This window comes from Pholis gunnellus (assembly GCF_910591455.1).
Source record: "Pholis gunnellus genome assembly, chromosome: 15".
Taxonomy (NCBI): domain Eukaryota; kingdom Metazoa; phylum Chordata; class Actinopteri; order Perciformes; family Pholidae; genus Pholis; species Pholis gunnellus.
The window spans coordinates 8,814,082-8,830,120 of record NC_136542.1 but is presented as its reverse complement, the minus strand read 5'-3'; the positions used below and the strand labels follow the sequence as shown (position 1 = coordinate 8,830,120).

At 43.4% G+C, this 16,039-nt stretch overlaps 1 protein-coding gene across 3 annotated transcripts; it reads left to right on the top strand.

Moving 5' to 3' along the window:
- The first annotated feature begins 2,686 nt into the window (after positions 1–2,686).
- ptpn21 (protein tyrosine phosphatase non-receptor type 21) lies at positions 2,687–15,955 on the top strand. Of its 3 annotated transcripts, none has more exons than XM_079174565.1 (20): positions 2,687–2,776; positions 3,644–3,945; positions 5,176–5,345; positions 5,565–5,662; positions 6,855–6,922; positions 7,034–7,104; positions 7,449–7,536; positions 7,658–7,743; positions 7,941–8,028; positions 8,370–8,449; positions 8,577–8,684; positions 9,336–9,396; positions 9,597–9,678; positions 9,840–11,368; positions 11,806–11,946; positions 12,536–12,754; positions 12,942–13,070; positions 13,158–13,392; positions 13,605–13,765; positions 13,921–15,955. In XM_079174565.1, exons 2-20 carry the CDS (start codon positions 3,766–3,768, stop codon positions 14,047–14,049), a joined length of 3,723 nt encoding a protein of 1,240 aa, XP_079030691.1. In that variant the 5' UTR covers positions 2,687–2,776; positions 3,644–3,765; the 3' UTR covers positions 14,050–15,955. The 3 variants fall into 3 exon arrangements, with proteins under 3 accessions (XP_079030691.1, XP_079030690.1, XP_079030692.1); XM_079174564.1 differs by having other exon boundaries at positions 2,701–2,858; XM_079174566.1 differs by lacking the exon at positions 8,577–8,684 and having other exon boundaries at positions 2,701–2,858.
- Positions 15,956–16,039: the final 84 nt, after the last annotated feature.

The window sequence follows — 16,039 nt, the reverse complement described above, 5'->3', positions numbered from 1 at the left end:
ACACATATCCTCTCACTTACAAACTGAACTATTCCAAGGTCTGAAGAATTTCCCTGCTATGAAAGGTATCCGAATATTAAAAATCACACCATATTGTGAAGATGGAGGATCATCTTAGTAAACAGAACATGTGCGATTGACACTTGCTCCTCAGGTGTATTTTTATATTTATTTAGAAAACGACTAATGGACAGATACGAGAATATGATTTTCTCTGATAAAGATGGGCCTGTCTGGGCAACAATGGCGCTAATCTCACACATTAATGTCCCCAATTTCTCTATTATCTGCTCCATTGTCAGTATGCGCAGACACCTAGGTTTTTTTTTTCCAACCCTGTAATGTTTTATTCTAGTCAGATCTGCACATCATTTTACAAACATTTCAATTTTAAATCAGATGAATGGCTTTTCTTCCTCGTCTCTTAATCGCCTCTTCAGAGTTGTGCGATCTTTGGAGTGATACACAAATGCGCAAAAGAAAGCAATCGCATATAGTAGCCTCATAGCAAACAGATTAATTGTCATGAATTGGAAATATCTAAAAAAAACAACCCTGCTTCAAAATATAGATACCTGGATTAATATTTGTCTATTTACTTTTATTTATTATTTAAGTATATCACTTTTTTAATATTACAATAAACAGTGCACATGTCTTATTATTATTTTTATACTTACACTCTGCTCTGCTCTGAGGTTATGTTGTTTGTTTCGTGACATTAATTTGTGTTTCCTCTTTCCTATCTTCCCATCTCTCTTGTTTCAGATCTCTTCATTTCCTGCCTTTCTGTGTATTCCCACCAGTTGTGTCTGCCCCACCCTGATTAGTTTCACCTGTCCCTCGTTAGCACTGCAGTCACCAGACCTCCTGCTCACCTCTTCCCACTTCCCCAATAATCACTCCCTACAGAAGCCCAGTTCCTTTGTTGGTTCATCTTTTGTTGCTGCATGGAGCTTTGTTTGCATGTTACCTTACCTGCCTGCATCTTGAAATCTCAGTTTTTAAGCATTTAGTTTAATAAATTGCTTATGTGCACCGTGAGGTACAATGTGGCAGTTGTGTATGAAATACAATTTAGAGATAACAGTGATTTGAAGACGTGATGTGTAGTGAAAGACCAAACTGAGCAACATTTGATTTTCCATAAAGTGAAGATGGTACATGTCAGAAGTAAAGTAGAGATTTCTGGCTCAGAGTATTTTGTTTTCTTTCCACTAGTCTGATAGAAGACCTGTTATGGAAGACATGTCATGTTACAGCCCAATACTTCAAAATTGCTCAGTCCATGAAAAACAATGTTTTTGCCTGAGGTGTCTCCCCTTAAAAGCTTAAAGGATGATTTACATTTTACTAGATGGAATTGAGCATGCCACTATGAAAAAGGAACTACAAACATCAAAATCTATTTTAAAGAAGCATATATTAAACAAACATCAAAGAAAAAGACAAATATATCACAAATCATATAAAGAAAAACAATTTTTAACTACTATATGTAAAAATACATAGCGAAAGAAGAAAAATAGTACTATATATATATAATATCCCCCCACCGTGGCCCAGCAAGCAAACACGGGAGGCATTTTGTGCCAAAAAAAGACTTACTCGAACTGTTGAAGCTTCATAGTTTAACTTGCATATGACATGTTATGTGATAAATCCAAACCTATCTTTAAAATAGTATTGCTCAGAAAGAAAAGTAGCCTCAGTGAACTCAAAGGTAGACCTAAACAATTTCAGTACCACAGTTACTTTGGTCGTCTGTCAAGACAATATGAAACGTTGTTTGACTCCACACACACATCTTTCAAACATACTCCCTCTCTTTATCACTACTCACTCTGGTCCTGAAGTGGCTGTGTGATGCAGAAGAGAGGGATTCGGTGGCTATATATATATATATATATCCATGACTCAGTGGTAGATATCTGTGTTGTGAATGTCTTACATTCTCATCTTCTCTGGCCAGATGCAGCAGCTGTGGAACTGAAAACCTTGTCAGGACGTCCATCATCAGGGCACTAATCACTGAGGGAAAGAGAAGCAAACTGGAACTACATTATTGTTGTGTAGACCTATTTAAAATTAACTATGGATTCACAGTCTATATTTAGTCCCTTTCATTCTATTTTTAATGTTTTTTTTAACCACATTAGGCTATATTAAAAAAATGGATACATTTAAACCCAAATTAGAGTTGAAACCTATACATTAAAAACCCAGAAGTGAGACCGTGTTGTATACAAATAAGATACAGAGGGTAACTCATTAGTCATTGCATAATATTCTGTGTTTGCGATTACAGCTGTCAGTCGATGTAAAAGGTAAAAAGACAGGTCAGCGACCGGCAGCTCCAGGGCAGCTGTCCCATTTCTGGCATTTTCACCGCTCGGCATTCCAGCTGTCTGATGTCATGGCTCTGAAAACCTCCATGTATTCCTCCGCCACGGCGGCACTATACTGCATTTTGATGCTTATACCCCTAAAAAAGTACTGTAAACCAAACATTTTGTGTGCAATAATTGAAAAGCCAGAGTGCATTCCAATTTAATTTGGTGATTTTTCAGTTGCTGAAGCTCAGTTATTGGAGCTATAGAGCCGCGGATGTAGACGGAATACGCTTGTTGCTCTTCCAATCCCAGGAAGCGAAACACGCTCGGAACTTGAGTGAAGTGTCGGACCAGAGGCATGGGGCGCTACGTTAGTCTGGATCCACAAACAAACTACAGACCAATGGGCTGTCTCCACTTTTGAAAATATCTCCAAATTTATGGTAATCCATTAACCTTGATGGCGGAAAATCCCCCTGGACTGAATTTTAGTTGGACTACAAAATTGCATCTTGATGGCTAACGGTAACGTTAACGATTTTAACCCAAAAATATTTACAGGCTACGTCAGCTTCCCAAGGGTGTCGTCTACTTGCTGGAACATATGTTAGCACAACTAGCGTTGAAGCTAATTTAGCGCTGGTTGTTTTTAATGGTTAAAAGTTGAAAGATTCACTAAAGCTTCCACTGAAGGGTTAGCTAGTTAGGCCGGGACATGTCACACATCTAAGGAATAACTTTGAGTTAAGTTACGATAAGTTATTTCATGTATAACGTATATATACATTGTAATAAAATGGATGCATGTTGGAGATGGAGAGCAGCAGGGATTTTTAACGTTAGCTCGCTGCGTACTGTAACAGATCAGGTCAGTGTTTGGATCAGACTATCCGCTGGAGGGGGATTCATCTGACCACAGCCGTTGAACATTGCTTGTAATCCGTGTTATAGACAGCGCTAATTACACAGATTAGATAACCTACTGGCAATTGCTGCCAAGTCCATAGATTTGCTTTTAATGTATTTTTCTTTATAGTGTTTACTTTTAGAAAAGTTGTAATGCTGTGGCATTAAAAACAAGAATGCCACATTTAAGAGGATTACTTTAAGTGTTTGTCTGGTCTGGCGTCTGTTCCAGGGGGACAGACTAAGATTATACTAAAGCATTGTAACATATTCTATAGTGATCAGTAATCACCCTGTTTTTTTATCACCCCCTTTTCCACGTTTGCATTTTCACGCTTTCTTGCGAATTGTAGTGTTTTTGGAGGTGCATTAAGATGTTTCCTGTCTCTTTTTCTTTTCTTCAGATCTGTCTGTTGATGATGAAGCCAGTGGCCTGTAACGTCCACGCAGTATTCGAAGGGGGACAGCAAGGAGAAGACTTTCCCCGGACTAAGTGAAGACCTTCCCTCTTGAAGAAGTGTGAAACATGCCCTTGCCATTTGGCTTAAAACTCAAAAGGACTCGAAGGTATACTGTTTCAAGCAAGAGCTGTCTTGTCACTCGGATCCAGCTGCTCAATGGAGAGTTTGTTGAGTTTACACTTTCGGTGGAGAGCACCGGGCAGGAATGTTTGGAGGCAGTTGCTCAGAGACTCGAGTTGAGAGAGGTATGTATGTATTTCCATGCAATACAAGTGCTGATTGTTCTCTCTTTTGGACCTTTTTCTTAACTCACCACAGAGACGCGGTTATCTTTTGGTCACATTCTTACTAGGAATTGAGAAGCAGGACAACAGAAACCAAAGAAAACAGTTGTATACTTGTCACATAATATATCATCGCAGTTATATAATATAATCTCTGTCCCGCTTATGATATGATTAAGGAATTTGTGAATCACACACTCTACATTAGTAAATGCATGTATGTTAACCAACTCATGCAGATTAGCATGCATACTATGCACGTTTTGAAATGGTCAAGTGTCAGCATGGACGATATGGTCAAAGAAAAGTAGTTCTGAGTCGGGATGGAATAATGTACCGAGCGTCACGTCCGCATTTGGTCGCTGTGGTGAAAACCACCTGTCGGACACGAGCTGAAAGAGATGCTGTCATTTCCAGTTGCTCCTCAAAGCAACAGTAAAGACTTGCTGACTATACAGGCCATCTGTCCGGGTCTGAACATGCACGACATGACTGTTGTTGTGCTGCGTGATGTTGTAAGGCTTTATTTGTCACCGGTCCGGTTAACCGGTTAGAACCATCATTGTGTTTACATTTTTATTGTAGGCAATCTACGTCCAACGCAGTTGGATCCCCTAACTTTTGTCTTATTTCTGTCTACATTATTATAAAATTATAAACACCAGAGACATGTTTATATAATATTTCATAGTTGCCAACCAATGCGGTCTACTGAATAACAGTCATGTTATGTTCTACTTGTGGTTGGAGTGTGGCTGCACATCACAACAGGTCTCTTTCTGCTAAATTGTCTTTGATAAACAGCAAGCCCGGGGGGGTTACTTTTCTTCCCAGTATTCATTGTGAGATGTTCAGACGGTCACAAGACGGAGCAGGGAGCGCCAACCGCCCATAAATCTAGATGAGTGTGGTGGTTAAGGTCGCAGGTCTACATGTGTTTTGAATGTTATGTAGATTATCAGGAGAAGACTTGCAGATTTGTGCACAAAACAGGAGATGTGTGACTTCAAGCAGTTCCATAATATTGTTCTAAAGTTGGATATGTCCCATATGTAAACGTGCATTCCTTCTACTTTACTACATATTGTAAAACCTAAATTTGTTGTGCAAGGTATTCTAGTCGTGTTAAAATGTCCTTGCTCGCGGTGGTGTTCGGGTGTAACGTTTGCGCTTGTGTTCTTTGCCTGCTAGATAACCTTCTTCAGCCTGTGGTACTTCAACAAGCAGAACCAGCAGAGATGGATCGACTTGGAGAAGCCGCTGAAGAAGCAGCTGGACAAGTACGGGCTGGAGCCCAGCGTTTACTTTGGAGTCGTTTTTTACATACCCAGCATCAACCAACTGCAACAGGAGATCACAAGGTGAGGTTCCATCAGTGACGTGAGGTGTCTTGTCTAAGCCTAGTTATTTGTGTCTTTTAAATATGTCCTACGTTATTTTAATAGTGCTGCACTTGAGACGGTTTGCTCTGTAATGAACCTTTTTCAGCCATTTCTGCAAACCTTGAATGAAGTTACCACATTTGGTTGTTGGCTGCTTGTCTACTCGCCACTCATAAGTAGCCCTCTCGTTCTCCACAGATATCAGTATTACCTACAGCTGAAGAAGGATGTTCTGGAGGGCAGGATCTCGTGCTCACTGGAACAAGCTATTCGTTTAGCTAGCCTGGCAGTGCAAGGTAATATGAATGTATAATACGAGCTTCAGTTTGACGAGCCTGGTGTTTCTTGGCAAAAAACCCTGCTGCTGTCACAGCTTTAAGTTCCAGGCAAAAATAATTACCGGTGCAGTTACACAGAAGGTGACGATAAATCGTGACGTTGGCGGCTGTTTCTTTGATTTCTGGACAGGAGGGTTTGTTTTCCTCTAAACTCTGCAAGTTTGCTAGGCTTAGGGTTTTTAATAAACTCCAATACGCCTATTAATTCTCAAACTGTTACCTTTCAATCTCCACCAGTGCAACAGCATTTCTTTTCTTGCATCCTAACTCGGTTAATTCTCAAAAACACAGCTAGAAAAATGGGACTTAAGTGTCTGCTGATCACAATAGTTTGTCTCAAACCTTTGTTCAATCACTTTTCCGAGGGTTAATAAGAACCATTTCATGATTCTTGTAATATGCAGCTCTTAACAAAGCACCATTAAACGTAAAGTAGCCTATTCAAATGGTCTCGGGTGTGTTTGTGTGTGACTGTGAACTCCCCCCTTGCATGAGCTTCAGCCCTGACACGTCCTCCAACTTTTGCATAGCGAGAAGAATCTCAAACACTGCTGGCAAAGTTATATCAGGCGCTGCAACTTACTGGCCTGGGTGTTAGCGTAGCATAGCACAGCAGAGCCGCTGAGATCACTTACTGCTGCAGCCGTGTTCAAAGCACTGACCAGCATGCAATGTGTGCATTTGAAGAAAAGCCCGAATAAACTCTGTGCATGTTCCCTTAAAGATGTAGTCCCCGCTTAAGTTGTCCTGCAGACTTGTGATTGTGCTGTTGGGTGGTTTGTGTCCCTGGCTCGGGATATTTTAGAGTGAAGGGCGGTTGTAGCTCGATGCCTGGGATACCCGACATAGTTGTGAATGTTACCAGCAGGCAGAATGAAGTAACTGTTTTGGCCCTCTACGTTGTCAGACGCTGAAGCAATTCCCTTTCCTAACAAACGGAGCCCCTCCTCTCCTAAAATTAGTCCATCTTGTCATCATGCACCACAGCTTTCCAAAAGGCATTACACCATTCTGCAACTCTTACACGTCTGTTTAGCCTCTTGCTAAATGCAGAAATGGACGTGTAATAGACTTAATTCAGAGAGCAGTGTCATGCGAAGTATGCCTTGCTGTATTAACTCATTTAGTGTGTCCTTTTTTTCCTCCACAGCTGACTTTGGAGACTTCAACCGATATGATTCCCAAGAGTTCCTCCAGAAGTTTGCGCTCTTCCCGATTGTAAGCGTTTTATTTCGTGTGGTCAACCTGTCAAATGAAAGACGTTGCTGTCCTGTGCTCTTTTGTGTTTTAACACCAGCGCGGTATCGATCCCGACTCTTGTCTTTGCAGGACTGGATCCAGGATGAGCGAGTGCTGGAGGAGGCCACTCAGAAGGTGGCCCTTCATTATCAGTCCTTCAGGTGAGCAGGTGTCCTCAACGTCCTTTTTTTAAATTATCTGTCATCATCTAGATTCACGTAGAATCTCTCTGAGGCCACATTGAGCCATCTCTTGTGATTTTCACTGGCACCAGACCCTTTTTTAGCCACTCTGTCCTCAACATTTAGTCCAAAAGATAGCTGATTCTCATCACTCCATCTGTCCCATTTCAATTACTACTCGACTTGTAACCACTATAACAAATTGGTGATGCATTGCTGTGCTTGTTAGTGTTCCTGTCTTGCTTATATGTCGGCTCAGTGGGTTTTGACGGTTGTTTCGTCATGTTTTTGTTGCCATTTTTCCTCTTCTTTTTGTTTTTTAGGGGTTTATCAGCCCCAGAGGCAGAGATGTTGTACATGCAGGAGGTGGAGAAAATGGAAGGCTATGGCCAGGAAAGCTATCAAGCCAAGGTAAGTTTACAAGGTCTCGCCCAAACGTCGAAGAAATGTGACGTGGGCTTACTAGAATCTGAATCTGTAAGTCTGTATTCTTTCACCTAAAAGCCTGTTCTGAAACTCTTAATCCTCTCAGGACAGTACAGGTGCAGATGTTTCCATGGGATCCTGCCTCGATGGCATCTTTGTCAAGCACAAAAATGGCAGGCCGCTTTCATTTAGGTACGTCTGGAAGCAAATTGGAGTTCTAGATATCCTTTTGATCGACTCCTACGTGTGTTTTTAAATTTTTGTATTATTCATTGTTAAAGCAGTGCCACAGTCTTTAAAAAAAGAATGCTGCACGGTTTTGTGGCCGCCATGAGATCATGTGTTTTTCCTCTCTTCTCTCTGCCCCCGCGCTGTAATTGGCTGTGTAGGTGGAATGAAATTAACAACATGAGTCACAACAGGTCCTTCTTTGTCCTGGAGCTAGCCAACAGAGAGGAGAGTGTCCAGTTCCAGACCGTAAGTCTCTGCTACCAATGCACCTCCGTTCCTCCACCCCATCGCCTTAGGAAAATTTCAGTTTCTTATTGGATTTAGCAAAAAAATTAAGAGATTGCCGTCATCACGGAACGGAGTCTGAACAATGCACCTATGTCTGTGTGTGGGTGTGGCTGTAACTGGTAGTTGTTTGTTTTACGCATGTGTGGGTCATAAAGTCATACCATCCGCCGAAACTCAATGCAGAGGTATTTGAGGGCATAGAATTGGCTTTGCTTCAAGATTACTAAGCAAACACCACCTCTGTTCTAATTGTCTCACCATCTCATGAGTTTTCTTCTCCTTTTTTTTTTTTTGTGTAGGAAGACATGGAAACCTCCAAATATGTGTGCCGGATGTGTCTGGCCAGACTCAAGTTTTATAAGATTAACAAGAGTAGCCTGTAAGTGTGTGTGTTTTTTTTTTTTTTTTTACATGTCTAGTCTAGTTCCTGTCTCTTTGTTCCTTGTCGTCTCCTACATGTGTCTCCTCTTTGGTGTAGCCTCACTTCTATCCTCCTCTCTCTTCAGAGAGGAGTGTGACCCCCTGCCTTCTGAGGGCTCCCAGAAGTCCCTTCTCACTCTATCCTTTCCTCGCTTTCCAATGCTCTCTCGTCCCTCTCTGCCTTCTAATAAGGGGTGAGCAACACTATCAGCCACCGCCTACAGTGTGGCTATCAAGCAGGTGCCAACACCCACCCGTCCCTCATTGCATAGCCAACCTTTCACAGCAAACATGCTCTCTACTGTATGTATGAAATGGGCCCTGGGCTGTGAAGCATGTAGTGACTTTTCATCCAAGTAAAAGAAAAGCTAATATTTGATTTACTAGTTATTGAATAGCCGGGGATCATAATCATTGTAAAATCCAATGGGATCTGTATTCTGAGCACTATTTGCACCATAAAAATGAACACACATATTTTTACAGTATCTGTTATAGTAATTCATTACTTTAGCTTTCATCAGATATTTCCAGATCTATGTCTCAGTTTTCTCTATATTTTTTTTAGACGTTTACCATGTTTTGTTAAATGCAAGTCAATCAAAATGTAAAACACATTACACAACCCTTCTCCATTACCCCATGCTTGCACAAATGTTGCATATTATACTGGAGAAGAGTTGAGCAACGTGTTAGTTTGATGGATTTGTCCTGGTATGCACTTTGCTGTGTTTTCAAAGTTTAAATGTCAAAAGGACGAAGTAAGTTCTCGAAAGAAGCTTTGTAAGTAGTTGTGCTTTCGGTTTAGTTTCGCCTTTTCTGACCGACATTTGTTTTCCCACCAGTCAAACCCAGCCTGCGGTGGTTAACCCAGTCAGACGGAGGTCCTCTACTAGAATATCTCTGGTAATGGCCTCGCTCACTCACAACACACTTTTCACATCTTGTGTGCTCGTATAATTCCCGAGATGATTTTCTGGTTTTGCATTTCAACACATGATGTATATTTAAATCATTATCTATGGGTGCGTTGGCACACAGTTCTGTTTAATTCTTTGCTCTCATCACATGAGCCGTAACTGAATCCCTCTCTTGTTGATTTACAGCCAAAGCCTCAGGCCTACATGATGCCCCCGTCACAAATGCACTACAATGGTCATTTCACAGAGCCTTACACATCATCACAAGGTAACTCGGACATTGGCTTGCGACTAGCAACCTGATAATTAGTGCATGGGGATAACATTTAAAGTTATTACTGTCCTCGGTTAAATGTTGACGGTGAATTGTTTGTAATTATAATCCATTTGTCGACTTCAGGATGTCTCGTTTTATTTGTTCTCCCACAGACAACCTGTACATGAACAGTCAGAACGGTTATTACTACCATTCCCAGACCAGCCTGGACTGCTCTCCTCTGGAATACAACAGCGGAGGGCGTTTACGTAACGGCAGCGTGTACAGCGCCCACAGTACCAGCTCGCTCACCAATCCCCAGCACTACCATCAGCCCTCTCCCATGTCCTCCAACCCCTCCATTACTAGCGACATCACCAGGCCAGATTATGTCCCCTCACATCGCCACAGCGCTCTTATCCCGCCTTCCTACCGGGCCACGCCGGACTATGAGACAGTGATGCGTCAGAAGACCCGGGGAGCAGGAGGAGGGATGCTTCTGTCTCAAGAGCACCGGCAGAGCCACTCCATGAGGAACCTGAATATCGGAAACTCGTACGCCTACCGCAGGCCAGACCACCTCGTTTACAGCCAGCCAGAGATCAGAGGGGAGCACGGTGGAGCCGCCCAACACCATCACTATCCCTTCCATCTCGGCTCCAGCTTCCACAGCCCTTCGCCATATCCCTACCCGACAGAGAGGAGGCCCGTTGTGGGGGCCGTTAGTGTCCCGGAGCTCACAAACGTCCAGTTACAACAGGCCCAGTATCCAGAGTATCCAGCCCCCAACATCATGAGAACGCACGTGTACCGCCCACCTCCGCCCTACCCGTACGCCCACCCTCGACCTGCCAACAGCACGCCGGACCTGTCGCGTCACCTGTACGTCAGCAGCAGCAACCCAGACCTGATCATCACGAGGCGAGTGCATCACTCAGTCCAGACTTTCCAAGAGGACAGCCTGCCTGTTGCCCACTCGTTACAAGAGGTGTCGGAGCCTCTTTTCAGCGGACCCCCACAGAGACAGCCATACCACGCTCAGAAGCGCAACTCCATCGAGATTGCCGGGTTGGCGCATAGTCTCGAGGGGATGCGGGTCAAAGAGCGCACCGTGTCTTCTTCAGCAGCCGAAGCCGCCACGCCCCCTCCGGCCCTGCGCGGCGTTCGCTCCCAGGGCTCTCAGCTCAACGTGTTTTTGGAACGTACAAAGACGGAGGACAGGAGCGACGTTAAGGAGGACTTGCAGTATGGACACAAAAAGTCCCTTTCAGATGCCACCATGCTGGTTCACAGTAGCGGTGAAGAAGAGGAGTTTGAGGAAGATACCGGACGCCACGTTCCCCTTTCTCAGGACGCAATGGCAGCGGCTGTTCCCGGCCAGCCGTCCCAACCGCACCAAAGCTTGACGTCGCTCTCTTCTCTGACGCAACGCACTCCCGCAGAGCCGCCTCCCGCATATCCCATAGGCTCCTCTCTTGACCCCTCCATAACCAGTTCCTTGGCGTACACGGTTCACCCCCTGATGCAGGAGAGCGAGCCTCTGTACTTGCTGTCAGATTTACGGCAGCCCAGGATTATGCCCTCGGTCTCTGAGGGAGACCTGAGTGGCCAGGCCAAGCAGAAGACTAAAAAAGACTTAAAAAAGAGGCCCGTGTCTGATGTGCCTCCTGGGAAGAAAACAGTAGAAGGGTTGCCCCCTCCGGTGAGTCCCGTTCCCAATTACATTACACCATTAGCATAGTGCAGGAGTTAATAAACATTTTGAAATGGAGGTATTTCTCCATGCTGCCTCCTGAGACTTTAGTTGCACTGTAATACTTCAGAGAACCCTGTTCCAAAAAGAACGGCCCCCAGTGTACATGATCAGGGTTGTAGTATTGTTATTTCATGTGTGAGCCTCATACCTGGATCACATGAGTATGCATGTACCTAGTAATGAAAGTGGTTTCAGTGGCCGGCTTCGAATGACACGTATTGAAAGAATGTATTCAGAAAACCAGACGGGTGACATTCCCTCGGTAAACACCCAGCGAGGCTGCCGTGTCCCGCCCCTCCGGTAGACTTACTTCCTCACTGCCAGGCTCACGCACACAATCGCCCTCACTCTCTCTTTCTGTGTCTACTCTGTTGTCACACCAGGGTATGAAGAAAGGAGCCCGGTCAGAGGTGAAGAAGATGGGCCCTCTGAAGGTGGCACATCTCAACGGACTGTCGGTTTCCAGGCAGCCAATGAGCGAAGCGGTCAAGGATGAGCCCGAAAGAGCCTCCAATGACGAGAGGGTAGGACACTTACGAGTCTTTGACATTTGCTTCTTGACAGATGGGTTTGTAAAGCAAAAAACTAATGAAACTGTTTCGTTTCGGTCAATGGAAACTTTTGCGATATGTGAGATTTGTTACATGTTGCTTATGTATTGGGAATGAAAGTCTCGGTCAATGATCTGGTTGCAGACGTTAACGTACAGCTGAACTGGTCAGCCTTGTTCATCTTGATGTTGGCTGCTTTGGCAATGACGGTAAATTCCAGACACATTCAAAAACAATTGGCTTCTTAGCAGATCAATTAATCAAGCAGATCCTGCTGCAACACCATTCAAAAGACTAAGTCCTCTCTTCTGCAGTGATGGAAAGTAAAACTTCTGTGTGTATATATATCTGTGCTGCAAATGTTTGTTATGGTCCACTTTTCATTGGGATCTTAACATCAATTTTACGTTTGTTAATGATGAAAATATCAGGGAATGCTACTGTACATCACGTCATTTTATGTATTTATAAAATTAAATAGATTTAACTGGAGTTAACTTGTTCATGCGTCAGGACTACACTATCCGTGGTAGTGAGTTGTTTCCTTGTGTGTGTGTGTTAGTGTAACATTCTAGAGCAGCATATGGAGAGGGGAGAGCTGTTGAAAGAGTACGAGAGTATCCCAAAGCGTCGTCCAGCAGGGGAGTGCACCATCGCCCTGCTGCCAGAGAGCGCAGATAAAAACCGCTTCCTGGACGTCCTGCCTTATGATGACACCCGAGTGGAGCTGGTTCCCACTAAAGAGAACAACACGGGATACATTAATGCATCACACGTTAGAGTAAGTTGTGCAGAGATGTATCATAATCCTTATTATAATAATAATAATAATAATAATAATAATTATAATAACTGCTGCTTAGTCACAGTCACTCCTTCATCATCAAGTCTGAGAGAACAGAAGTACTCTGCTGCTACTCTTTCTGCCATACTGAATAGCTAAAAGAAGAATCTCCTCGTCTCATTAGATAACAGTCGGTGGACAGGAGTGGAGCTACATTGCCTCGCAGGGTCCCCTGTCGAACACATGTCAAGACTTCTGGCAGATGGTGTGGGAACAGGGTGTCTCCATCATCGCGATGGTCACCGCTGAAGAGGTGCGTTGATTTTTCCTATTTACAGCTCCACATATTTCATTCCTCATCGTTACCTGGGTTTACGTCTTTTTGTGCGTCTTCCTTCAGGAGAGCGGCCGAGAAAAGAGCTTCCGGTATTGGCCCAGACTCGGCTCGCGGCACAACACGGTGACGTACGGCCGCTTCAAGATCACAACGCGGTTCCGCACGGAGTCCGGATGCTACGCCACCACGGGGCTGAAGATCAAACACCTCCTGACGGGCCAGGAGAGAACGGTCTGGCACCTGCAGTACATAGACTGGCCGGACCACGGGTGTCCTGAGGACTTGAAAGGCTTCCTGAGTGAGTGGGATCTGTCTCCGTTTATCCTTTTTAAGGTCATCAGATGTCAACCTGGCAGACTGAAAATAGGACTTTTTTTTTTTTAGGGAAATTAAGATAACTAGGGAAGACGATCCCTTAGAGATTTTGAAAAGAACATTTAAATGTTCCGAAGCTCGTTGTCAACACTGCTGTATTAAATTATCCTGAGTGTTCTCGTCTTTTTTTCCCAGCCTACCTGGAGGAGATCCAGTCTGTGAGGAGACACACAAACAGCATCAGTGACCCAAAGAACACCAACCTACCGGTGCTGGTCCACTGCAGCGCTGGAGTGGGACGGACTGGTGTGGTCATCCTGTCTGAGATCATGATCGCCTGTCTGGAGCACAATGAGGTAACTTCCTCACTTCAAATAAAACCTGTGCACTACAGCTTATTTTTTTCCAAGTTAGGACCTCATGTGTATATTTTCTTTGCCATCTCTGTGTATTAAGATGAAACACTGCTGCCTCTCTCTCTCTCTTACTAAAAGTCTGGTCTGGGTTTCAGGTGCTGGATGTCCCCAAATACCTGTTAAACCTGCGTCGTCAGAGAATGATGACGGTTCAGACCTTGTCTCAGTACACCTTCATCTACAAGGTCATCATCCAGTACCTCCGCAACTCCAGGCTCATATGAGCACAAGTGTCTGTCCGTGGTCACAGGTGATGGGGTGGAGTTGGAGCCCGATTTATACCAAACTGCACTGCGATGATGCAGCTGTACGATTCTACTCACTGCAGCGGTCAGTATTTCGGTCGACCCCTGTTTGGGGTCAAGTATTAAACCAGGCGAGGCTGAAGGATGGATGTGTGGAAGTACAAGAAAGAAGCCACACGAAGGAGCATGAAGACGTATGACCTGCCTCTAAACAGTATTATATATATTATTTTTACATACATTATTGCTTAATAAAGCCCAGCACTTTTACAGTACTTTGCTGTACATAATGAACCAATGTGATGCTGCATTTAAAGAAAATCGTTATTCTAGATGTGTATCAAGAACAGTTTCATTTGACAAAGGTCGCTCTTTTTTTTTTTTAATAAGTATGTTTTTGATTGCTGTTTGGTAACTATAGGTTCTGATAATGAAGGAAGTTTCTGCAGTAGTGAAGACAGAGTGGATAAAAGGGTTCAGGTGGATTTGAACTTTATCATGTGGTGGTACAGGCAGGGGTTTGTCCCTGCAGTGAGCTTAATAAGAATATAGATTTACATTCAACAGAATGATGCTAATGTACACCGTACACCCCACGATCTGGCTGTGCTACGAGCAATCTTCATGTTCATAAAGCCCTGGAACCCACCGAACATTATCTACAACAAATGTATGTTCTCTGTCCAGAAAGACGGTGGGAGACGATGGATTGGTCTTTGTTAAAACACTGGATTGATGCGAAGTATAGAAACGTTGCACAGGTTCCAGAAATATAGAGTTGACGAATGAAGAAAAAGAATGACGGCGGGTTTTTTTGTGTAAACCTGGAAATTTTATACTCTATTTTTCATCCCTTTTTGTATCATGAGAACCGAGTGCTGTATGTGAACAAAATCAATATATTTAAGATATTTTGTCAAGACAAAGTGCCTATAAATATCTACCCTGTACGTCTGTATAATATGAAGGAAGTGTCCTTTAATGCTTGTTTGAGTGCAGTGAAGTGTGTTTATTAATGCCAATTGATACATTTAAGAAACATCCCTGCAAGAAGTAAAAGTATTGCGAACACAAATGATCATTCTTGAATTAGGCTGAGATCCCTTAAGTTTTGACAGTTGGGCCTTTTGTGTCATTAAGTACATAAAAACAAGGACGTGAGGCCGTTTGACACTATTGAGGTGTAACGAACAGCGCTGCGCAGCTGTGTTGACTTTGGTGCACAGACCAGTGCTAGCGTCAGTATTCTGTCTACTACACTTGTTTTCACTCCAGAGAGACGCGTCCATGTGCAGACACTTCCTGCTGACGCTTATTGAACACTTTCCTTTCCCGCTGCAGCGATTAGGGAATATTTTCAGAGCCCAGTTTGTGAAGTTGACCCGTACAGGAACGAGGCTCGCAGGCGTGGCAGAGTTTACATGAAGTCAAATATATATTTTAACAATGTCAATTTGAAATAATTTGCCTATATTATCAATTAAAAAGGCAGCAACTTAATTTATAACGTGGCCAAAGTGAAGCGGTTGTAAATCCCTCAGTGTCCCGATGTGTGTGTTGTTGGTGTCACATGCGTGGGCAGTGATCCGACTTAACTGGAGAGAAATGCGTCTCCACTGATGAGATGCGTTTGGACTGGATCTTAAGGTCCGCCCCGTATGAATCGGCTTCAGGTTTTGTGTTTTAACATACTGATTGAGTCTTAGTGTGGAGACTTAGAGTGATTTTTGTCCATGTACAGGTATGTTGTTCATAATGTAAAAAAATGTCTTTTATGAATATTGGATGATGTACAAACTATGTATAAACTTGTATCTATTGAACACAAAATGATATGCCATGGGGAAGAAAGAGTGTAGAACATCTTTTCAGCAAATAAATATTTGGAAATACATTTTGTTTCTATTCCATTAAAGAACCTGTTTACATCAATCTATCGTGCCACCTTGTGGTAGGAAGTAGCCAGTGT